Genomic DNA, 24938 nt, shown 5'->3' with positions numbered 1-24938 from the left:
GGCGGGAGGAGGCCAAAGTCTGCATGGTAATTGGTTGATAGCCCATCAATCACAAATCCCCCTCTCTGATTGGATCATTAGTCTATCAATCAAGTCAGTAGGCGTGCCTCGCAGCTGCAGGAGGCGGGACCAACTTTCTTGTGCCGCGATTGGTCGACTCCCCCGTCCGTCTGCCTTTACTCGCTGCCGATTGGTCGGACATGCTGTCACTCAGGTGGGGTTAATCGTTTGATTGGTCAGAGGCGGGGAGGCGGGGCGCTGCGCGGCGGCTGCGCGGGGGGACACGGCGGGGAGGGACGGACCAGGAATTATTTTTATTTCTTTGTTTCCCGGGGAAAAAAAGAAAAAAAAAAGGGGGAAAAAAAGAAAAATAAACCAAAACAAAAGGCCCCGCGCTCGGGAACCCCCCGCGGGGGCGGATGGTGCTGCCGTGAGCGGGGCGGGCTGGGCCGGGCCGGGCCGGCGGGATGAAGCGGCGGAGCGCGGACTGCAGCAAACTGCGGCGGCCGCTCAAGCGGAACCGCATCACCGAGGGCATCTACGGCAGGTACCGAGCGGCCGCCGCGGCGCCGGGAGCGGGCGGTTCGCGGCCCCGGGCCCCCCGGCCGCCCCCTCGGCCCTGTCACCGTCATGGCGCCCCGGCGCCCCTCAGGCGCTGCCCCGCCCCGGGCCCTCCGCGGCCCCCGGGGCTCCGCGGGGCCGGGGGGAGCTGCTGGCCAAGGTGCTGCCGGCGTTGCCGGGAGGGAGCGGCCAGAGCCGCCCTTGGGGTGCGCAGCCAGCGCTGGGGCCTTCGCCCTGTGTCACCCCCGGGTGGCTCCGCTGCGGGCTCTGGTGGCTCCCGGAGATGCCAAAGCTCCGAGCCTCACCTGTGTCTCCCCGGCGAGTTTTTCCCGGGGGGGGGGGGTCTCACGGCTGGGGGTTCCCAGAGGTGCCAAAGCTCCGAGCCGCACGCTGCAACCTCAGCCGGGGAGCTTTTCCCGGCGGGGTCTCGCAGCTGGACGTTCCCAGAGGTGCCGGAGCTCCGAGCTCCTGCTGCGGCCTCGCTGTGTCTCCCCGGGAGGGTTCTCCCGGCGGGGTATTCCCAGAGGTTCAGCAGCGGAACAGCTGAGCTGCTGGCTCGGCTCCTCATGCAGGGGTTCAGAAAGTTGTTTTTTCCCGTGCTGGTGGAGGTAGCTGTGCCGTGGGGCTGCGGTGGGAGCTGTGGGAGCCACGGGAGCAGGAGCTTGTTTGGGAAATCCCGGAGCAGGGATGGATGGCCCGGTGTGGTGGGAATACAGCAGGTGCCCGACTCACCTGTGACCTGGGGAATGAGGAAACAAACAGTGGTGAAGTGAGATCCACGTGGCATGTGCCTCATCCTGGGAATCAGGATGTGTTTTCCAGGTGTTTACAGGCAGAACGCAGCAAAATGCTGATTTGTGTTCCAACACGTTGTGAGCCTGCTTTAAAGGGTATCGTAGAGCTCTGTTTTCCCGAGTTTGCCGAATTTTATATGGAATGCCATAATTCTGTATTTCTCAATAAGCAGGAGTTTGGGTCAGGAGAGGCTTTGAAGCTTGTGAGAGCTGTAGTAAATGTGCTGTCCCATTTCTGTTTCTAGTTCAGTGGGGTTGATGAATGCAGTGCCTGGAAACCTGAGCGAGCTCATACAATTCAGATGTTAACTTTGCATGAGGGAAGCAGCTGCTGGGGAGCTGTGACAGGAATAAAATTGTCCCAGTGTGCTGCTTATCCCACTTGTAGTGAATCTCTACATGAGCGCAGAGAGTGTTTTGCTTTAGGCTTTTCGGGTTTCGGGAAAACGCTGCCTGGAACGGTAAAGAAAAACATCTCCTGTGTAGAAACTAATATTCAAGGTGAAGAATAATTCAAATATATAAGGAATTGCTTATAATTGGCTTCCGAAAGTCATTCAAAATGCTGTGCCTTTGAGGTGACTGGCAGGGAAGGTGTGGTGGGAGAAGGAGGGAAAATCAGGAAAGCTCAGAGGAGCTCCTGGAGCTGAGTGTGTGCAGCAGGAAGAGCTCCTGGAGTCCTGTGAGCAGCTCAGAGATGCCTCTGGCTTCGCTTCCCCTGGGATGCTCTGGTTCAGGAATGGGATTTTTAGCCTTTTGGCATGTTGCTAAACAGAAACAGTCAGTGTCCTCAGAGTGTTGTTCCACAGAAAGGAAAGAGAAATAGTGGGAAGGCTTTCTCTATGGAAATCTAAGCAGAGGGAGGCCCTTCCACGTGGATTGGGCCTCTTTTTCTTCTATTTAATTTTTTTTTTCTCTCTGACCCCCATAACTCAAAGAAGTCACAGGTAACTTCTCTCAGAACTACACTTGTCTAAATTCTTGTAATTACTGTCGTTATTTACTCAGCTTATCTTAATTGTCCCCATCAGCTTACACAGACCCAGTAAATGCAGTTATCAGGAGGAAACAGGGTTTATAGGCGAAGCAGCCAGGCTGAGCAAACAGCAGGATTGGGATACTCAACTCTTTGTTTTGTTTGCTTTTTAAATTAAACCTGATCTTCCCATCCTTGTTCCCTCTCCAGCCTCGGAGTGTGAGCGAGGCACAGCTGTCACTGAGACACGTAGGGTTGGTTGAGAGCTGGGAAAATGAGTTTTGGAGCAGGTGGAGCAAGGAAGGAATTGTCCTGCAGGGAAGCTCTGGTGGCAGAGTTCACTGCATGTGTAAAACTGAAGCAGATTATAAGAATTCATAACAAAAACCAGAACAGAGTAAGAAATATAAAATCCTGGGCTGCACTGAAAGATGTGGATGATTTGTCTCTCTGAGTGTTGATTTTTGCAGTGACTTGTGCTGTTTAGAAGTATTGCAGGATCTGTGGAAAGAACTTTAATGTAATTTAAAATAACTGCTTTCAACAGATCTGCAAACCCACCACGCTCATGGTAGGAATTGTGGGATCTCTTATTTCCACAGCTTATATTCCAAACTTTGCCTTTTCCCTTGTAAAACAATGGCAACAGTTTAAAAATGCTGAAGTGATTTAACATCTCCTACCTTTGGCAGTGTGCATGCATTAAACCCTTACTTTTTAATTAAAGTATTCATTGCAGCTTGTCATTAGTTAAGCAATTAGAGTTTACTTGTTCCTGCTTGTTCCTCAGTTTTCCCAGTCCTCATCTTTGATCTGGTTAAAATCCTTCAGCTGTATTGCTGATATTGCTTGTTTTGGCTCTGCTGGGTCCCAGTTTTGTAGCTGGGGAAGTTTCAAGATGAATTCCACACATCCCTGCTTTAACTTGTGCTGTCACATCAGCTGATGGATGCTGTCTCATGGATTCCCTGACAGTAGTCCTTAAATACTCCATGTTCCTTCAGAGCCACGATTATTTTAGCTTGGGATGTAAATTGTCCTTTATCCCAGGCACTCCGTGGGCTGGCAGCCAAGTGGGTGCCTGGCAGGGGAGGGTGTCTCATCTCCAAGTGGCCCTGGTGGCACAGGACAGGATTTCTGGGTGTCACAACCCCTAAAATACTCCTGGTTTCCTCTGCCACCCAAATCCTGACAGGGCTGAATTCCAGGGACTGGATTTTGGACAGCCAAATAAACTGGAAGGAAAACATCAGCGCTACCACCAGGAATGCGGCCTTTTCTAGGCTCTTCTTAAAAATCCATAATGATTCCCGCTGCTAATTTATTCTGGCACTTTTTTACAAGCTTCCTATAGAGGGTAAAGCATTTTCTTGTGGAGCTGCCCCGGAGGTCTGCAACAAAGCAGCAGAGCTGCCTTTTACGATTTGAACTCCAGTGCGGGGCTGCAGTGTGATTTAGCCTACATTTAATGTGTTCCACTGTGTCAGCCCCGGTGGCACATGGAATATCGGTCCCTCTGCCCTGGCTCTCACTGCCTGCAGCTCAAGGGGTTCCTGTGGCTGGATTTTGGTGTTTGCAGCTGAATTCCCAGAGCTGCCAGTGCCTCCTGTGCCAGCCCCACAGCGCTGAGTGCTGATTGTCTGCCCGTGCCTGGGCTTCCACAGTCACTGCAAGGGTTTTCCCTTTTGTCTCCCTCTCATTACCCTGCCCCAGCTCAGGAATGGGCACGTTCTGTGCCGTGACAAGACATGGCATCAGGAGTCAGGGAGCTTTCCTGGGATTCTTTGCATTTCTTTTCCTTTTCAGATCTGTAGCTGGCAAGTGTTTCACATGACCAGTCCCAGCAGTGATGTTTTCTGCCTTTCAGACTTGCGGTGCTCGCTCTGTTCTGCTTCTTCTGCCCACTAATAATCTTAGATATCTCTTTGTATGCTTATATATATAAAGCTGTTACATTTGCAAATCTCCACTCAGCCTCCCCAGTGTTGTGGCTGCTGTGTAACCTCAAGCTGGGGGTTGTTGATTATTTGGTGATTTCACCCAAATGCTCAAATTGACCTTTTTAAAGCTCACCTGTGCCCTTGGCACCCTGCCAGCCTCGGGATGCTTCCCACTCCATTGTCTTGGATGAGTCAGGCTGCCAAATGGAACATGCCAGCAGTCCTGCCAGGATTCCCTTTCCAGCCTTTGGGCCTTGCTGATAATAGTGGGATAGAATGAAGGCTTAATCGATCCCCAGTTCGGGTTTGGGGTGCAGAACTGGGTCTTTTCCTAGGGATTTTTTGCAGTATTTTTACCTTACAGCCAGCACAGGATCTGCTTCTGCGGGGCAGTGGAAGGAGAACAAAGAACAAGAGAGGGGAAAAAAAAAAGGGGGGGAGAAGGAAATGGCATCTGGCACTTGCAGGGGGAGGAAGAATAAGGAGGAAAATTATTTGTTTGCAAATTCAAAGGGGGAGCACAGCCACTGTGGGGCTATGAATAAATCTTTCTATTCAGTGTACATTAGCCATCAACTGACCTTTCAGAGAAATTGCAGCACTGTAATCACTGCTCCTCCCTGCTCCGTGCCCTGCTCCTCGCATGGATGTGTCCATCCTTCCCCTTTTCCTTCATTACCCTCCAAGATTAGATGCCATATGCTGGTTTCTAGGGAAAGCCCCGGCCTTAAACCTCTGCCAGGTCACTGAGGGCAGATTTTTTGACATGTGTCAGGAAATTGGATAACCCAGATTTTAGGTACTTATCTGCAAGAATCTTCCCCTGTATTGGGATCCACCTCAGAATTCCAACTGGCCTTGTGGAATGTACTTGAGCCTCTGCAATAAAAAGGTTTTCCAGAGGTTAGGAAGCCCTTGAGCCTGGTGAGTGTTGTGTGAGAGAGGCCCAGGGAGATCAGTGACTGCCAGAGCTTCCCAAAGGGCTGGAGCTGGATCCTGGAGGATGTGTGGGAGGGAAGGGACAGAGGGATGACAACAGGAATGCACTGAAGGGAAGAGCTAGAAGGAATCAAGGGATCCCAGAGCAAGGATGAGGGAAAAGTGGCTGGCACACAGCAGGGAAGGGAGGAGGGCTGGTGCTGAGTTCTGTGAGTTGTTTTGTCTGGGTGGTGCAGGGGGAAGCAGAACAGCAGCAGTGCTCAGCCTGTCAAACGAGGTCCTTTCCCAGATTTTTTTGGGGATGATTTCAGCTCTCCCTGGCTCACTGCAGAGCTGTCAGCTCACCCTGCTGGGCTGGGGGCTTGCCTGAACACAAACCTGGGTGTGCAGCACCTCAGGGGGAGCAGGATCTGAGATTTGGGCTCCTTCCCTGCTCCCCAGGAGCTCATTCCATGCTGGGGCCAACACAAGGATTGAGGCTTTTAAACTTTCCTGTACTCCTGGAATTCTGAATGGCTTTGGAGCCCTTCAGACAATGAGAAATAGGCTCTTTAATATTGTTGGCAAAACCTCCTTACAAGTGTTGCATTATTCCAATTCCACTTTAGAAGGTGCTAAGTATCACCAGGGCCCTTGGATTGATAGGAATTTAATATCAGAAATCACTTTAATGGCTGTGTTACAGAACTCTTGTTCAGCAAATGCTTTCACTTGGAGTGGCACTTCACAGTTGAGCAGCATTAGTTCTGACCACCCTCATTTGCTGGGAAAAATGGGGTTTCCTCGTGGATTCCAGTGGCAGGGAAATAAACAATAGCCATGAGTGTAACCCAGGAAAAGGCTCCACAGCACAACTGAACAGAGCAAGGAATTCCTGGCTGTGATGATTTTAGAGAATTCCTCAAATCTGAGGAGTTGCACGGGTACAATTCCACAGTCTGGGCCCAAATGTCAAATATTTTCGTTAGTGTCAAATATTTTCTGAATGCAGCTGCTTTTTACAGATTTCTGGTGAAGATCTAAACTTTAAATTCTAAAATTAAGTTCTAAGCGGGGAAAGGCAGCCTGTGGAATCATAATCCTTCAGGACAGACAACGTGACCATTTAAGGCTTTTTGGTGGGTTTTGGTTGGCTGGGTTTTGGTGTGGGATATTTTGTTGGGTTTGAGGGGTTTTTTTTAATACTTACGTTGTAGTTTCATTCTTCTCAAAGAGTAATTAGTGACTGAGTGAGTGAGGCTGGTTCCATCAGAACTGAAAACAGCAGTTCCTTCACTTTTCCAAGTGTTAGCCATTAATTTTGTTTCCTTTCCATTAAAGTGCTTCCTGGTGCCTTTTGCTTTATTTTTTTCCCACCCATTTCTGTTGATAAGGGCACTCTCAGGCACATGCCATTCATCTCCTGATTCCCAAGAAATCCAAGTGTTTTCCCAGCCCTGTGGTTTGGACCCGACCTTGTGTGACGAGTGGGTGCGAATTGCACAAGTTCAGCTCTTTCCAAGCCTTTGCTGGTACCCAGCTCTTTCCCTGGAAGTTTCGTGTTTTGTCTCTTCCCCAAAGCTCTGAACAAGTTCCTAAAAAAGCCCCGTGGCCCTGAGCAGGGCAGGAACTCGACCTTACCTGGCACTGGGTGCAAACCCTTGGCACCTCCCCAGTAAACATTCCAGGGCAAAGTTCTGCTGGCTGTGTTGGCAGGGTGGGAGAGGAGGGAGAATAAGTTGCTAAAAGGAAAATCTGCATTTGATTTAAAAGAGAAAAATATATTTTTAACCCCCCCATTTTTGTTATAACCCAGTAGAGTGCAACGAGGTATTGGGGAGCTGGAGTGACACATCTGGGGGTGATGGGTTTGGGGGGAAAAAGGGGTTTTGCTTCTTCTTTTTTGGAAGAGTAGATTGGGCTGATCGAGGGATCAAGTGTTACTTGGGTATGAGCTCAAAATGTTTTTAAGCTCTGTTGCCAAGAAGGATCATCAGTGGTTCGAAATGCAGGACTCAGAACATGGGAATGTGGCTCAGAAATAGTTAGAAAATAGAAGTTAGGCTGGTCTCAAGCCTCATGTGCCTCTGTTTTTCTGGGGGTTTGTTTGTTTTTAAGGGATCCATTCACCTTCATAGAAATGTTTTCAAATCTAACACTGATAACTCAGTATCAAAACAATCTTAATATTGCTGTAGGCTTAGAATACATCTCAGTTTATTGGTGTTGTAGTCTGTGGTAAGTGAGGGAACATCTGCTGTAAGGAGAGGGAACAGAAATTCCTGAGCTCCAAGTGCAGGAGAGGACTGGAAAAGGAACGTTCCAGCTGGGAGAAGTTACCTTTGGCAGGACTTCACTGTGTGAAAATGCAAAGGGAGATGGGTGCTGATCTCTTGTGAGAGCAGTGACCCTGCTGTTCATTAGGAAAAATAAATGCAGTTGAGTATTAACTTCATTAGACCCAGCCTGCTGTAATGGAATAATAAAAAAAACCCCTAAACTTATTTTATAACATTATTTTGGCTGACATTTCCTTCTGCGTATTACAGTTGTCCATTTTGAGTCCAGTTTTAATTCTGAATCTTTTAATTTAAACAAAAATTTAGTTTGTCGGTTGGAAATCCTGACCTGAAATTCCCTTTTTCTTTCTTTCCCCAGCACTTTCCTGTACCTGAAGTTCCTGGTGGTGTGGGCCCTGGTGCTGCTGGCAGATTTTGTGCTGGAGTTCAGGTTTGAGTACCTGTGGCCGTTCTGGCTCTTCATCAGGAGTGTTTACGATTCCTTCCGATACCAGGGCCTGGTGAGTGGCACTTTCCAGGGAAATCCTGCACTCCAGGGAGTATTCCATATTACACAGCTGCCTGGATGGCACTCATGAGATGAGTGAGGTCCTCCTCACAGGAAGAGGGGTTTCTCTGATTTATCCCTTCTCTCTGATGGATATTTTATCTATGGCAAGTGGAAACGAAATAAAGGTTTATCAAAATTTCACCACAGGAAAATACTGTTTGAATTCTTGAGCTGGGTTTGAATTAGTCAGGATTATATATAACCTTATATATTTGTAAACAGGCAAGAGTTTCTGCTTTATTTTTAAGAAAACCTTGTTATATAGGAGGTTTTATGTTTATATATGTATCTGTGTGTATATATGTGTATATACACACATGTGCTGTCTATTTATATATAGGGCTATATATATATAGGGGGTTTAGATACTTACAAAAATTTTTAAAAATATGTTAACCTATATTAAAATTAAATAAACATGTAATATTAGAAATACTGGCATGTCACAAGATTGTAGCTATTATACATTCTATATAAAATGTATCATATGTATTTTAATATATCTAAAAAACTATATTGGTTTTTTTTCCTGGAATAACCAAACCCTCTTCTCTTTCCCCCTCCCCTTCTTTCTTTCAGGCCTTCTCAGTATTTTTTGTGTGTGTAGCATTCACCTCCAACATCATCTGTCTGCTCTTCATCCCAATCCAGTGGCTGTTCTTTGCTGCCAGCACCTATGTGTGGGTACAGTACGTGTGGCACACAGGTGGGTCATTATTCTTTATTTACAACTTCCTGACTCATTTTTTATTTACAACTCTTCCTTATTTACAATTTCCTGATCTCAATAGATCTCTTACAGCTTTTAGGAACAAACCCTCTCTGCTGTTACCTCATTTAATGCAGTTTTTTTTAGAGTTAAAAATGTTTTGGTTTTTTGGTTTGCACTTTGGGTGCATCTCCAGTAAGCAGGAACTGGAGGGGTATAAACAGGAATTCCAGAGCAGTTAAAAAAACCTAAATTCCTGACTTCAAAACTCTCCTGCAGTGATTCAGCAAATACAGAGCACACAGGAAAAGTTTGTGAAAGTGTCCTATTCCTCCACACTCAATTGGTGTGCTGTTAGTTTAGTTATTAATATTCAAATATCAGTTATTTCAGTGATCACAGTTCAATTCTGTTTTAGCAAAGCTTTGTGTCAGCTGAGCTGGTGATAGCAGAGGCTGCCCTGACAGTTTGAGACTTACATGGAGGATTCTTCTGCCCCTCTGCTGCCCTTTTTCCCCCCGAGTTATTTGGGTTTGTTCTCGTAAATCCCTGGGTTTGGATGAAGCAATGGAGCTGGGGGGAGGTGGCTGAGTTTTCAGGGGCACTGACATGTGGATTCCACACATCCTTCCCTCAATCAAAACATTTTAGGAACAAAATTCGATTAAAATTTTTTTTTTTAGGGGTAACTTTCCACTCCCCGGGTTCTTGGGATTTGGGGTTTGTGTAATGTTTTGTGTTAGACTCTATCCCAGGGGTTTGCAGGGTGCTGTGGATCATCCCTCACTCAGCTCTGTGACAACTTAGTCATTGCTGATGATGGCAGTGTGGGAGCTGATGGCAGATGCTGGGAACCACTTGCTGCCCAATTTCAAATACCTGCAGAATCTGGGGTTATTTTTAGAGTTGTATTAATATGTTAAAACCTTATCTGAAGTTGTTCGGGTTTGATGCTTAGAAGGAAGAACCTGATGGGCCAGTTTTAGCTGTAACTATTGAGCTGATTGAATATTTTAATTCATGGCAACCTCAGGAATTACTCATTTTCAGTGCTCATACAAGTTGATGGGAACTTGCTTTTTTGCCTTTTTTTTTTTTTTTTTTTTGCTTTTTAAAATTATGATCTTTTTAGGTGAAATCTTTAAGGTCTGTTTCCTCTGTGTCTTGAAATGTTTTAAAAATAACTTTAAAATCCTTGCTGCCTGTACTCTGTCCCTGAGGTGCCTCTGTTTCCCTTCTCCCCGCAGAAAGAGGTGTGTGCTTACCAACAGTATCACTGTGGATACTTTTTGTTTATATTGAAGCAGCCATTAGATTTAAAGATTTAAAAAACTTCCATGTGGACCTTTGTCGTCCATTTGCAGCACACTGGTAAGTGGTTCTCTGTTCTCCTTCTCCTATTAACCTTTATTTCACCAGGAAAATGAATAATCAAGGCTTTTTATTTGGGTTCAGGGGTTGGCTGTTCAGTTTTCCCCTCACACTTCTGCCATGAAATATTCCATGAGAAATGTGTGCAAACAGGGACCCAGTGCCACCTCTCTGTGCTGTGAGGAATCTGTAGTGTGGATATTCCAAGCATTTCTTGAAAGCTCCTGCCATCGCTTCACAAATTTTGTATTCACATAGTGAACACGTGATAAAAGTAACAAAAAAAGAAATAGGTTTCCCTAATAATTTATGAAATTATTATGGAAATAGTTTTCTAGGACAGAGGGCTCCCCTTCTTCCCCCAGAAAGGTTCTCATGAGTGTCTGATTTAATAATTCACCAGAAGCAATGAACAGGCTTCAGGCTGAGAATCATTGCAGAAAATGAAATAACAAACACTGCTTCACTGGAAGTGAGGAGAGTGACTCCAGGCCAGAGCCTGACGTGCAGAGTACTCAGATCTGGAGGAAATTCACTTTTATTCCACAGGTTTTTAGTGTAGCATTCATTGATCTGCATTTAAAACAGGGGCTGGTTTTCCTGCAGTCTTTGGGTGCAGCCTCCAGTAAAGCAGACATCTGTCATTTGAGTTTATATTGTCCACATGGTGCAACAAAGCCCTTAAACACCAATTAAACTCTGTGATAGGCCACAGAAGCACGTCGGGAGCTGTGCAGAAGGAAGGAAGGTCTTTGCTGCTGCATGGGTGCAAACACTGGAGTTTGTCCCCAGGGTTTGGGAGCTGCAGCCACAGCTGCCTCTGCAGGGCACTACAAAAGAGGCTTTGGCAGAAATCATGCCAGATGCACATGCAAATGGTGCTGGCAGCTCCCTCAGAAACACAGTTTGCCCTCTGACCACGGAATGAGAACATCTGAGTGGTTAACACTCATCTGCATCAGTGTTCCCCTGCTCTAGGACACCTCCAGTGCTTAAAATTCTTGTCCAAGACAGATTCCCTTTGCACAGGGCTGTTTGCTCGTGGGTGGAGCACCCATCAATAAACACACTGCCTGGTTTGTCTGCGTTCTGTGCTGGTGCACTTGTCACAAGAGCTCAGACTCTTGGTAATGAAGTTGGCAGGCAAAAGAAACCGATCCCAAAGTTGTGCTGCTGATAAAGCCATGCCTGCATTTTGAGCTGTGGAACAGCAGAAACCGCTTTATAGATTATTTTTTATGGAAAGCTGTCACTCAGATGTTCATAACTTATTAATTTGCTATCATGGCTACAGTTTGATTAATAATAATGCTTTTTTTTTTTTCCCCCCTTAGCATTGGCTACCCTGTTGTGACTTTGGGCTTTGGCTTTAAAAGTTATGTCAGCTACAAGATGCGTTTGAGAAAGCAGAAAGAGGTGCAGAAGGAGAACGAGTTCTACATGCAGCTCCTGCAGCAGGCGCTGCCCCCAGAGCAGCAGATGCTGCAAAGGCAAGAGAGGGAGGCAGAGGAAGGCAAGTTATTCCTTCATGTGTTCTCTGTTCTCTGCTGTTCCAAGGAAAAATGAACCCCAAACGTGCTGGGGAGGAGCTGCTTCAGCCCGGCTTGGTTTGGTGGGAGTGTGGTGAACCCAGAGGGGCAGAAATGAAATCATTTCAGAGTGGTTAATGTGACAGAAAAAGTGAATTATGGCCCTTCTGCTCAGTGCTTCATTAGCAGGTACATCAAATCTGGTCAGTCAGTGTTTGTGAAGCACCAGTATTTATTATTAAATCCCTGTTTCCTGCCTGTAATGAGGTGAAAAGCCTTAAAATCGGTGACTTTGGATTCTCTTTTCTAGAGAGTCTCCAATACTGATTCATTCCTGCAGGAATGAGGGATGTGTCCATAATGATTTTTCTTTCTGTGGCATGGTATCGATGGATTTAATGAACTAAGTTGGGTTTTTTTTCACTTTGGTGTTGCAGCAGCCAAAGGATTATCTGATATGGATTCCTCAATACTCCTGCAGCACAATGGAGGCATTCCAGCCAATAAAAAAATCTCTGCAACGTTGCCAGAGCTGGAATATCGAGAAAAAGGGAAAGAAAAGGACAAGGATGCGAAGAAACACAACCTTGGAATAAACAACAACATTTTGCAACCTGTAGACTCTAAAATACAAGAAATTGAATATATGGAAAACCATATCAATAGTAAAAGATTAAATAACGATCTTGTAGGAAGTACAGAAAACCTCTTAAAAGAGGACTCATGCACTGCCTCATCCAAAAATTACAAAAATGTCAGTGGGGTTGTGAACTCCTCACCTCGCAGCCACAGTGCAACCAACGGGAGCATCCCCTCCTCATCCTCTAAAAATGAGAAAAAACAGAAATGTGCCAGCAAGAGCCCGAGCACACATAAGGACTTAATGGAAAACTGTATTCCTAATAACCAGCTAAGCAAACCAGATGCACTGGTAAGGTAAGTTGGGCCTGAGCCTTGTCTTATCGTCCCTTGGTACAGCAGGGCTTTCATTTGGTTTTTCTGAGAAAAATGTCACGATCATGTGGAAAAGACAGAATTGTGTAGTGGTGGGATAAGATCTCCAGGAGACGTGTGGAGTGGTGTTGCTGGTTTTTGTTTGATATGCAGCCTGGAGCAGATTGCTTCGTTCCTAGCTCAGAATCTGCTGCTCCCCTGCCTCACAGGGCTGTTGTGGGGCACCAGAAATACTCTGGTAGAAGGCAGGAGAAACATGTGGAGAAAATCAACTCCTCTGTCCTTGGCAGCTCTTCTGTGGAGTGACCTTTGCCTCTCCAGGGAGTTCAGTGGGGTTTCTTGGTGCTTGAACAGGTGTTTTGTTTTGTTTTTCCTTTGAAATGTTTGGCTTTTGCTTTAATCTTTTAAGTCCAAGTGTGGAGGCAGAGGGTGCAAAGAGCCAGTGCTGAGTTGAGGCTCTGCTCCCAGCCCTGCTGCAGGCACAGGTCACAGGGATTCGTTTGGCTGCCTGGGAACCTGTCAGCATGGAAAAGTCACAGCTTTACATCTGCCCCTGGGAAGTTTGGAGGAAGATGTATTTGTGAGGTGCAGAGTCTCACCCTGAGACAGATGGTGTTGTCATGTGCTGCCAGAAAAAGCACCAGCAAGGAGAGTGGTGTGACTGTGCATGGAGAGATGTCTGGAACAAAAACTGTTCCACAATTCGGCCCTTCTCCATTTTCCGCCTGGCTCGTGTCTCATTCCTTATTCCACCAAATCAGTGTTGGCCAACTTAATTGGCAGATCAGGTTTGTTTTCCCTGCAGGTACCTTTTGATAATTGGGCTTTTGTCTCTGAGGATTTGTGCTGTGGGAACACAATTACTTCAATGGAAATATTATTTTCTCCTCTGATAATCACTCTGCCCCTGACTGACGTGCCCCTGCCAATTAAACAGCCGGACTAATTGATACCTAATGTCTGTCGAGAACTTGTGTGAGGCAAATCAGAACCCAGCTAATCAATCTGCTCTGTGAATCAAATCCAGGCAGGATTGATGGGATGCACATGGCTCTGCCGTGAGCAGAGCTGCACCAGCCCCCTGTTCAGGCCTGGTTGGGTGCTCCCATTTCCAGCTGGCAGCTCTGCACTCTTTATAAGGTTTGTTTGTTCCCTGAGGGAGACAAGGGTCAGCTCAGTGTGCTGCAGTTCCAAACATCATTCCTAAGTCTTGAGAAGAGAGAAGGGAAGTTTTTTAGGCCAGACTGAGAATTGTGTGTCTGTGACAGGGACTGAGATTTAAACCTGGTGTGTTTAAACTTTAAATGTCATGTTGAAATCTTTATGTGCTGCCGTGGAAGCTTAGAGCAGGTAATTGCTAATTGCCCAGAGTGGATTTTCTAACACAGAAATGAGTCTACAACAAACCAGATCGTGTCCTCAGGGAGTTCCAGCTCCTGGAACTCACCGGGGAAGGACAGAGAACACAGCTGTACTCTGAAAGTGCCTTACTCTACCCTGAAAGGGAATTTAACTTCTTCAGACAAATGGGATGTGTGGGTGTGGAGTTGTGCTACAAATCCCTGGAGCTGTTTCTTGTCCATGGTGTCCCTGTGCAGGCAGCCCAGGAGCACAGGGAACACCAAACACCAGCATCCTGCTCCAGCTGGTGGCTGAAATCATTCATGAAATCTTGTTTCTGCTCAGCCTGGCTGTGTAACTCCCACACCAGCAGGAGCATAAACTCACCTGACAAATTGGATGAGATGGATGCACTTAAATTTAAAAATTCATGGTGCTTTTTTATTTTAACCTTGTCAATTATCCCGTCCCTGGAGTGCCAGGCATTTGTTCATCACCTCTTCCACTTCCAGGAGTGTTACTCATTCCTGTTATTAAACTTTCAGTCTGCATTGCTGCTGGAGCCTGAAGAGGGCTGAGTGAAGTCCTGCATTTGTTCAGGCTCAGATCAGATCTGCTCAGCTTCCAAATAAAGCTGCTTTTTATAACTCGGTGTCCAGCAGCCTCGCAGCAGGATGGCGGACCCAAGCTGCTTTCCTTTTGTGTCCACAGATGATGGCCCTGAGCTCAGTAACTGGGAACAAATGTAAAATATTCCTTCTGCTGCTGGGGACTTGGGGTTAACAGAGCTGGAGACAGTCAGGATCAGGAGGTTTTGGAGAACAGGAGTTTTTAACTTTGAAACACTTGATGTGATCTATCTGGAAGGGTCCTGCTAGTTAAAATTTATATATTTTTTATATATATATACAATACTGCTCTTATTTGAAGCTAAGCTTTTATTTTTGCTGTGTCTGCTGGATTGTCAGGGCCTGAGGGCTTTTGTGGAGAGGAACTTGCTGATGCCCATCCCTGGGAATTGTTCTGTTCTTGACAGCCAGAGCTGAGGGATCCCAGAGGCTCAGCCCTGCAGGAACCTCTGGGTTTTCCTGAGACATCTCCTGAGGGTGCTGAAATCTGCTGGTGCTTGTCAAGCCCTTCATCACTGAATCTCTGTGATCTGAGTGCTTCTTTCCCAGCTCTCTGGTAATGGGGCCAGTGGAGGGATCCATTTGGGATCAACCTGGTGTCCCTTTGCACTTCACTGCTGTTTGTCAGGAGGTACAGAGCAAATTCATCTCTTTTACCATTCCACTGTCATTTCTGCGCTGAAACAGATTTAGAGCCTCAATATGGGGAACCAGTCCAAGCTGTAATTGCTGCAGAATTTTTTGTTGTTGTTGTTTATTGCACATTACACAGCAAAACCCGTGACCTGCCCCTGCCTTTTAGCACCCTTAAAAATCCCTGCACTAAAACCACACAAAAACCGGGCAGTGCAGCTTGGCAGAACCGTGTGTATCCATAGAGGTCCTGCCTTTGGCACACGAGGTGATGAACAAGCTGTCTCATGTACTAATTATTCCCACAGATAACGAGGACATCTTCTGGCAGTTGGACGAGGAAAATTATTGCTGAAGCAAAAGCTGCTCTTGCACAGCTTATTTCACTTTCCTAAGACTGTGTTACCTGCAGAGGCAGACTGGAAGGTTTTAATGGAAACTTATGGCCATTTGGTGCTAATTATTGTAAAATTTGATGGCATCACTGGTGGGCAAAGAGGGCTTGGTGCCTCTTGCTCACCCCCCTGCCTGGAGTGGCATTAAAGCACCAGAAGGTTTCCTGTTGTCAGCTGCAGGGGGGGGGTGATGGCCAGGGTTTCCTGCCATAGGAAGGCAAGCACAGAACAGAAAATCAGAAGGATTGGGAATGGAAATGAGGAATGTGGGAGCCAATCCCTCCTGCAGACCCTTCCCAAGGTAGCAGAGTGCTCGGCCTGCTTGGAAACAGAACAGCCTTTGGAAATGGCAGCTGCTTGGAGCAGTGCTGTGCAGCAGGGAAAGGAGGATCCTGGCCTTCTCTCTGTGGCTTCCTGTGATTCCTGGATTTTTGGGAATGAGAACTGCTCCTCAGAGCTGCAGGGAGAGCCTGTTAGTTCCAGCAGGAGCAGCTCAGTGCTGCAGGAGCTCAGTGGACCCTTCAAAGGAGCAGCTTCACTGCAGGGGCTGCTTGTGCCAGAGCAGAACAAAGGCAGAACTGGGGCTTTTGGAGAGCATCTCAGTGCGTTCTGGGTCCTTTAAAATGGTATTTTTTATATAAACCGTGTTTCATTCGTGTGCCATTGCCAGGTGATCATGGGATGGAGTAAACCGAGCACCCAGTGTGGGTTATGCACCAGACATCAATAGTGGGGAGCATTAAAGCTGAATTGAGTTGTCTTTAAGTTCATCCATCAATCCTCCCCGAGGCATTTGGAAAAATACTCGCTCTCAGAGGTGATGCCTGATTAATTCTCCTCACCAGGAATGATCCGAGGTGGTGCTCAGCAAAGGAAATGGGTAAATCTGCAGTTAGAGGAATGACAAACTGAAGGAATTGACCTTGCTTTTATAAACAGCACAACATAATCTGCAACTAAAGCCTCATTTAAAAAGCAGTTGTGTGTCAGAATGACTGGTGCTGTGTGCAGCAGCAGAGAAAAGCATCTTCCAGAACTCAGGTTTTCTTTGCTTCCCCCTCCCCTGTAAATAATTTTCTCCAATAAGCCTAGAAATAAGAGATTTAAGCAGCAAATGAAATCAGAGTAAGAATAACAATCATTTGAAAAATGCCTGTTTAGTGGGTCATTCATCGTTGTAACAGCAGTGCAGCCCGTTCCAGAGGGGAGGAGGGACAGCTCCCTGCACTGCTCCCTGCTTGCAGCAGTGGAGAATTTTTATGGCTTTGTATTGATGTGCTTTTGTTTTAGAGTGGGTTTAATGTCCTTGTGGGAGAGGTGACCTCTGTGACAGTGCAAGGAGCACGAGTGGGGCTGAAGGGTAACTCCCTGCACGTCTTTTCACTCTTAATGAAGTTGTGTCTCTGCCTAATTGGGGCAGGGCTGGGAGAGAAACCACCCAGGGAACATTTGCATGATGATGGATTATGATCTTCCTCACTCGTTTTAGGGAGAGAGGAGCCTGCATTTTGCTCTGTAATTGGCAGAAAACAGATATTCTCTGCTCTGGTATTTAAAGCTGGAGCAACACCTTCAGTGTAATGAAAAGGGGTAATTAAAGCCTGCTAAAATCTTACTGTAAAACCTCATTCTAAACAAGCCCATTGATAAAGCCATTTCCAATGGTTTTGGCTGGTATTGACTGGAAGGAGAGGAATTTTCTGTGTTAATTCTCTTCTGGCCCTTTGGAGTGATGTCTGGTGGTACCACCCTCCCTGAGCCCCCGTCCCCCGAATTCCATACACACAGAAGGAAGAGCTGTGGCCTCATCTCTGCTCCAGGTCTGGAGGGCTGGCTCCTGTCTGCTCCCCATGGATCCTGCTGGTTTTTTCCAGCACAGTCTGGAGCAGCCCTGGGAACACTCAGGTGCAGGAATGCCACCAACCAGATGGCTCCACAATCCTGAACTCACAGCAGTTCTCTGTTGCCAGAAATACAAATTCAGCCTGTCCTGTGCCAGCACCTCAGAGCTGTTCAGGCTTTATCTGCTCAGGGCTTCTTTTCCTGGAATACTCAATACCCGAAATAAATCCTGGGGTATCTTAGTTTGGCATAGCCTGAGCTATAGGTAAAAGCTATTTACAGCTCTTATCTTCTGTTATCACTTCATTGTAGGCATGGATATTGCAATTATTTATGGCTCAGTGTAAAGTGGGATTTAGGTGTGTTCCTCTATGTTGTCCTACCAAGCATTTTTCCACCTACTTAGAAAAACCTGGATGAAAACCAATCAGCTGTTGGCACACACCAGTCTGGTAGTGGTTCCTACAGCTTCTTACTCTCTTTAATTAAACCATTTGCTCTCTCTAAAACACTGGGCTGCTGCTTGTTGGCAGATGAAATGAAGCTCAGAGTTCTTTGCCCAGCAACTGCCCAGTCCATCATTTAACACTGAGCAGGGTGGCAACACTCACCAGCTGCTGGTGTGCCCATTTTGGGGCTGAGGGCTGTGCTTGGAATATTTGGTCAGGTTTTTTTTTTCCCCTCACACAGCAGAGCACCAGGTGTTGACATGATTTGTGCCCTTCCCTTTGAGGTGGGTGTTTGCTTTGTGCCGTTACTATTTGCCTGTATGTTGATCTTTTTTCTCTGTTTAAGGGTGCTTTTGACCATTTATTCTGCACTGAAGGAATCCATCTTCCCACGAGGGCACTTCCATAGAACTGGAGAGGCAGCTGAGTGCAGCTGGAGCAGGAGGGGGCTGAGATCTGACTGGTCTGAGGTGGCCCAGCCCAGCCATGCTCCCTTAGAGGCTGCTCCCAGCTCTTCATTCACCCTCTCATCTCTTTGGGGCTGTTTTAGCTGTTACAAACCCACTTTTATGGATTTCTGTAGCTTTGATGATTCCACACTGACCCTCTGGATTCACTGGCACAGGATGCTCTCACTGCTCGTCTCCCAGTGCCTTTAAGGCTGAGATTTCCCTGCACTGAAGCCCAGAAATGTTTCATTAGGGAGGCAAAAAGCTCCAGCCATTCATCTGCACTGCTGAGTGTCACCAAGGGCAGCTCTTTCTGGCTTTTGTGATTTTCTCCTCATCTTAATGTCCCACTGCCTCTAATTCAGAATGGAACCCTAGGAAATGCAACCACCTTCATCTTCTTTATGGACACTTAAAAACTGTCAAATCAATACCTGGCAGAGCAGAGGAGGATTATGTGAGAATGGCTGGGGTGTATTTGCTTTAAATAAGTGTGTAAGAGTTCAAAAAGGTTGATTATTCACCTGTGATGTGTTTTTATTCTAAGAATCAATAACCTTATTTGTGGGGGAAAAATCCAAGTGAGCTGAGTGCCTCTCTTCCGAAACATGTGTTTTATTTCACTGGTTTTTGTTGAAAATATTTTAATTAATAAGATTACATGAATCTTCAAGAACTTTCCAAAGCTACAATTTCAAGTGTAGAGCAGATGGTCTCTGTTCAAGAGCAATTAAAACTAAATTTACTGACTCCTGAACTGGGGATGACTTAACACATCCTCGTTACTCAGCATGCACATCATGTGCTGCAAGAAAATACCAACATGTTGAGGTGACAATTCAGCAGCCTGGCCCACAGCTCGGCTCTGGGTAATAAATCAAGCTCAGCGTTTGTAGACAGAAGTGAAATTTGTTCGTGTGGGGCTCTGTCCTGGTTTAGAACTTCTCTGAATTCAGAGAAAATGTAATTCCATCGGATTTGTTTTTCAACTTTACAGTGCATGGAAGCGAATTCCTGTGGGAGGCTATGAGGTGTGTGGAGCTCTACATGGAGCTCTGTATGCAGAGTTACGTAAAAGCTGATTATTTAGCAAGGACCCAGTCACAGAATTGTGAGAGTTGATTGTTTGGAGGCTGAAGGTTTGAGGGTTGGGCAGATGGTGCGAGGTTTGTTCTGCTGTGTTTATAGAACGCGCTTGAACCTTTGGCTGGGGGGGGCCAGGAAGCTGAAATTGTCCTTTGAAATTGTCTTTGCTAGGTTGGAACAGGACATCAAGAAGCTAAAGGCCGACCTGCAGGCCAGCAGGCAGGTGGAGCAGGAGCTGCGCAGCCAGGTCAGCTCGCTGAGCTCCGCCGAGCGCGGCACCCGCGCCGAGATGGGCCAGCTCCGCCAGGAGAACGAGCTGCTGCAGAACAAGTACGTGCCACTTACCCTGGGGCCACTGCCTGGGCCACCTGGGCAGGGCTGGGGGCTGCAAAGGGGGATGATTCCATTGAAACCTCCTCACATGTGAGGCAAATCCACCCAGAGTCGCTGGGCACCGTTGGCGGCAGTTTAGTTTTAATTAATCAGACCCTGCGCTCACTCCCATCCCTGTCCCCCTGCAGATTGCACAACGCTGTACAGATGAAACAAAAAGACAAACAAATGATCAGCCAGCTGGAGAAGAAGCTAAAGGCAGAGCAGGAGGCACGAACCTTTGTAGAAAAGCAATTAATGGAAGAAAAGAAAAGGAAGAAGTTGGAAGAAGCAACTGCTGCACGAGCTGTCGCCTTCGCTGCTGCTACGAGGTGCTCTGCCCTCGGGGAGGCTTTGGGCAGGAAGGAGGAGCCTGTGTTTGGTCTTTTATTTAAAAAACAAAAAGCTTTATTTGTGTTGAGAGGCTTATTTGAGTTAAAACAAGGGAGGACTGGGAGATGTCTTCCCCTGAAGCTGAGCCTCAGTGCCTACATGACATTTACACATGTAAAGGATGACTGTGCTCTAAATTACCTGCTGTTCCTGGTCTGTGCTCTGAGATGCTGTGTCCTGCTCAAAGGAGCATCTCCTTTTGTGTGGGCACTGGGAGTCAAGGATTTGTGCAGTGACATTGGCCACAATGCTGGAATTTCCCTGCTCCGGGCAGTGGCTCCCAGTGCTCAGCATAGGGGGGTTGCTGCAGTCACAGGAGCACAGCACAAGTGGGGGCACTTCAACCTGCAGCGCTTCAAGTGTCTAAAAAGAATTTTTCCTGCTTTTCTGCTCTCCACATTTCATCAATATTCCAAATTTCCCAATACTTGAGGTGTAACATTGAGTAACTTTCTGCACTGTTGCCATGAGGGGAATTATTTTGCTGAGAAGACCAAATTTGGCTTCCTCTTGTCATGCTTCAGTTTTTATTTTAATTTCCATGTTGCAAGCAGCTGAGGAATGACAGCCTCATTGTTATTTCATCTCCTTCTCCTGTGCTGTTTCCCTGCAGAGGGGAATGTACCGAAACCTTACGGAACCGCATCCGGGAGCTGGAGACAGAGTGCAAGAAGTTAACAATCGACATCAAGCTGAAAGAGGATCAGATCAGAGAGCTGGAAATGAAAGTTCAGGTAATGCCAGAGCACCAGGGGCTCGGGGCAGCATCCCAGGGAGAGCTCTCAGCCTCCCCAAACAGCAAAAGAGCAATCCCCACGTTCAGGAGTGCAGCTCCTCAGGTGCCTCCTGCACATCCTGCCCCAGGCTGGGCAGGGTGTGGGCAGGAGAGGGTCCAGAGGTGCATTAATCCCCACTCCTTTCTATTGCTTAAAGGAGGGTCCAGAGCTGCACCAATCCCCACTCCTTTCCATTGCTTAAAGGAGGGTCCAGAGGTGCATTAATCCCCACTCCTTTCTATTGCTTAAAGGAGGGTCCAGAGCTGCACCAATCCCCACTCCTTTCCATTGCTTAAATGGGGATTGTTTTCCCCCAAACCCAGTGGTCTGTGTAGGCTGAGGGTAGAATCCCCTCAACAGCATTTTTCACCTCATGCAAGGAGCCTGTGGCCAGTCTCATTAGAATAAATCATTATAAATGTCACTAGAGGCTGCTGATTAAGGGCAGTCTGGAGCACTGGCCAGGCTATTTTTTTTTTTTTTTTTTTTTTTTGTGCAAGTGCCTGAATATTGAAAATACTGGGTGGTAGATGTGCAGCAAACAGTGTTGGGGCTTGTTACAGCTAAAGAGCTCAAATGTGTGCCCTTACTCCTGTCCTAAAGATGTGCTCAGCCTGACAATCTGCATGAAGATGGATTTTTAATGCCTCTTCAAAACCCACCTGGTGCTGCTGTGGACTTGTTTCCCAATCCTGTGTGCAGCCTTGTTGTCCCTGGATTTACCAGACCCTTGACAACAAGTGTGGTTTATCCATGGAGTGTTTGAGCATGGCTTTCAAATAATTAAACCCAGCTCTAATTAAGCTTTCTAATTTTATGAGCATCTTCAAACTGTTAGAGAAGCTTTTTGTTGCAGGCATTAATATTTTCCCCTTTGCACTATTGTTCCTCCATTTGAAGGTACAGAATATTTTTGTGTATTTATTTTTTTTCCCCAGCCACAGGTTGCCTGGCTTTTATATCCAGGATAATTGCTCCCTGTTTTTCACTTTCCTTAATTTCTGGCTTTGCAGCACAGTGAGGTTTAACATGAGATAAAAATAATCCCTTTAATCATCCATTTTAAACATCTTAGATTGGATTTTAGGGAAGTTTTTTCCATGGAAAGGGGTGGAAAGCATTGGAAGGGGCTACCCAGTGGTGGAATCCACATCCCTGGAAGTGTCCAAAACCAACATGGGTGTGGCACTTGGGGATGTATTTTAATGGTGGATTTGATGCTCTCAAAGGCCTCTCCCAACATGAACAGTTGGGTGACTCCAGCCTGGCTGAGGGTGCTTTGTGGCCCCTCTTGGAAGGGGATTTTGGAGCTTTTTTTGGGTGGAGGGCTGAGGCCCAGAGCAAATGGTGCTGTAATGAGGGCTTTCATCACTTGTAGGGTGGCCCCGTGTAATTACTGGAGGTGATACTGGAGGTGATACTGGAGGCCTTAATTAACCAGCATTTTAATTTGCCAGCACTAACACCAGGCCCAATGTGGGGAAGAGGAAAGACTCCTGAGCCTCTCTGCTGTGTAAAGCCCCCCAGGATGACATTTGTGGCCCCGAGGGTGACATTTTTGGCCTTCTTGTCCCGATTTTTCGCTGCAGGAGCTGAGGAAGTACAAGGAGAACGAGAAGGACACGGAGGTGTTGATGTCAGCGCTCTCAGCCATGCAGGACAAGACCCAGCACCTGGAGAACAGCCTGAGTGCAGAGACCAGGATCAAGCTGGACCTGTTCTCTGCTCTGGGAGATGCAAAAAGGCAGCTCGAGATTGCCCAAGGTAACAGGGCTTTCATCCCACACAGACTGGGGGGAAAATCATGGAATTTTGTGGCCCCCACGCAGCATTTCAGCCCTCAGAGGGCGTTTGGCATTCCCAGCTTGGGGAATGTGGAGCCTAAACCATCTGAGTTCACCTCTCCAGCCCATCAAACTGACAACAAACATTAAAATAGGCGTTTAAGTGGATGAATTATTATTTTCTGCATTTTATAAACCATTACAAGGAGCTGGAGATCTTTTAAAGCTCTGAAAAAACTCTTTCTTTAAAAGAGATTAATTAATTAAATTAAGTTGCTGTCCTTTCATCCTAAAAAAAAAATATTTTATTACTCCTCAAGTAAATAAAACCTAAATTTGGGAAGAACCCAACCTGTTCTAAACCCTCAGCAGGTGAGGGGAGTGTGAGCACTGCTGGTGATGCCACCAGAGGGAGCAGAAAACCAACATAAAACCCAGCCCAGCCTTTGTGCAGCTGTGCAAACCATGGAGCAAAATTAAATAACCTTTGCATTTAACACCAGTTTAATTTCCCTGCAGAAGGCTGTTTGACTGCAGGAAAATTTAATTAGAGGGAGAAATTGTTTTGTTTTGTTTCAGCAGTGGGTTTTTTCTTCACCTGGTTTCAGGAATTGCTGTAGTGGGGTTGTGAAAGCACAGAGAAAAATGATGGGAATGGGACAGTTTGGAAAATTAACAGGCTTTATAAACAAACACTTGTGCTTTTATGAGGAGTTTGGAGAAGGGGAATGGAAAAAGGCAGAAAAAATGGCAGAAAAATGAGATTAAATAGAAACAATCTTTGGGGGAGGTGCAGCTGTGAATCCAAATGATGCAAAATTAAAATGGGAGTGTTCAGCTTTGTTCTGTGGTAATTAGAGATAATTAAACAGAGCTCTGAGCACAGAACAGGAGTGGCACAGGTGGTGATTTCAGGGCTGTCAGGCTGGAGAAGGGAAGGATTTGAGCTCCTGGAGAGCTGGTGGAGGGTGCAAAACCCGCTGGTTCTGAATGCTGTGATTTGCTGTTTGCAGGGCAAATCATCCAGAAAGATCAGGAAATCAAGGACCTCAAACAGAAGATTGCAGAGGTGATGGCAGTCATGCCCAGCATCACGTACACTGCAGCCACCAGCACTCTGAGTCCTGTTTCCCCACATTACTCTTCCAAATTCGTGGAGCCCAGCCCCTCTGGACTCGACCCCAATGCCTCTGTCTATCAGCCCCTGAAGAAATGAATGCCAAGGTTCTCTGTGCCCTGGGGGCTGCAGGAGCCCCCGGGAGTCTCTTGCGGTCAAGATGAAATTGTTTCGTGTGGGACTGTGTTTGTTGTCATTTCCAACAGGAGAAAAGAGCATCTGCATTGACTAGAACTGCCCATCAGTTTTTCTTGTAAATTTTTAGAAAACCTCACAGAACTTTGCGATTTATTTTCCTTGGCCAACGCATTAAAAAACAATTCTTGGTTTTCAAGTAGCCAATTTTGCCTTTTTATGTACTCTTGCATGGTTTCCTCTTGAAAAAAAAAAAAACACAGGGCTTTGCTTGATTTTGAACCCTTTCTCCTTGGTTTTTTATTTAATGCTCAAATTGGATTTGCAGATTCATCCAGGAACAGTGAGGGAAACCCTTCAGTTTTCCCAGTGAAAGGGTTAAACAATCCAACAAAGCTTTGATTTATAGATGTATTAAATACAAACACGTGGATGTTGCAGAAGATAATTTGATTTTCCCCCCCTCAAAGGACCAAACAAATTCCAGGGGCGTTGTTTAAGGGAAGGAATAAAGAATAGCTGATGACGTGATGGTGGTTGTTGTGTGAAATATTTATATCCCCATTGGTGTTTTTTAGTCATTGAGAATTACTCAACAGTCTTGTTCACAGTGCCTTGGGAAAAGACATTTCAAGAGGAAACTTGATGGTTTAAACTATTTTTTCCCCCTTCACTGTCATCCAGCTTCTGTATCAAAGCTCATTACAGAGCCTACTGCAACCTGCACTTGGTAATTTGGGTGTTCAGCGGGAACCAGGCTTCCATCTTCTGTTTATTTTGGTCCAAACTCAGCAGTGTTCTGTAACTCGGTGGTTCTGCACGGGAAGGCACCAGATCCCTCCAGGAGAGTGAAGGTGGAGCTGTGCAATGTTCTGTACACGAGAGACTGTAAAGCTGGCTAATAAAAGCTGCAGTTCTGGGTTTTTTTTATTTTA

The 24938-nt window shown here is 46.4% G+C and overlaps 1 protein-coding gene across 2 annotated transcripts; it reads left to right on the top strand.

Moving 5' to 3' along the window:
• The first annotated feature begins 185 nt into the window (after positions 1 to 185).
• On the top strand, positions 186 to 24938 carry MACO1 (macoilin 1). 2 transcript variants are annotated; one of them, XM_042015778.1, is made up of 11 exons: positions 186 to 214; positions 7848 to 7989; positions 8619 to 8745; positions 9996 to 10119; positions 11454 to 11632; positions 12086 to 12584; positions 19598 to 19756; positions 19948 to 20130; positions 20805 to 20925; positions 22557 to 22731; positions 23765 to 24938. In XM_042015778.1, exons 1-11 carry the CDS (start codon positions 201 to 203, stop codon positions 23965 to 23967), a joined length of 1926 nt encoding a protein of 641 aa, XP_041871712.1. In that variant the 5' UTR covers positions 186 to 200; the 3' UTR covers positions 23968 to 24938. The 2 variants fall into 2 exon arrangements, with proteins under 2 accessions (XP_041871712.1, XP_041871711.1); XM_042015777.1 differs by lacking the exon at positions 186 to 214 and adding an exon at positions 270 to 547.

Source organism: Corvus kubaryi, unplaced genomic scaffold, assembly GCF_017639235.1.
Source record: "Corvus kubaryi isolate FWS band 111438036 unplaced genomic scaffold, C.kubaryi_AGA036_p1.0 split3-37304, whole genome shotgun sequence".
Taxonomy (NCBI): Eukaryota; Metazoa; Chordata; class Aves; order Passeriformes; family Corvidae; genus Corvus; species Corvus kubaryi.
The sequence above is the reverse complement of the archived record's forward strand: the minus strand, read 5'-3'. Positions and strand labels throughout refer to the sequence as shown.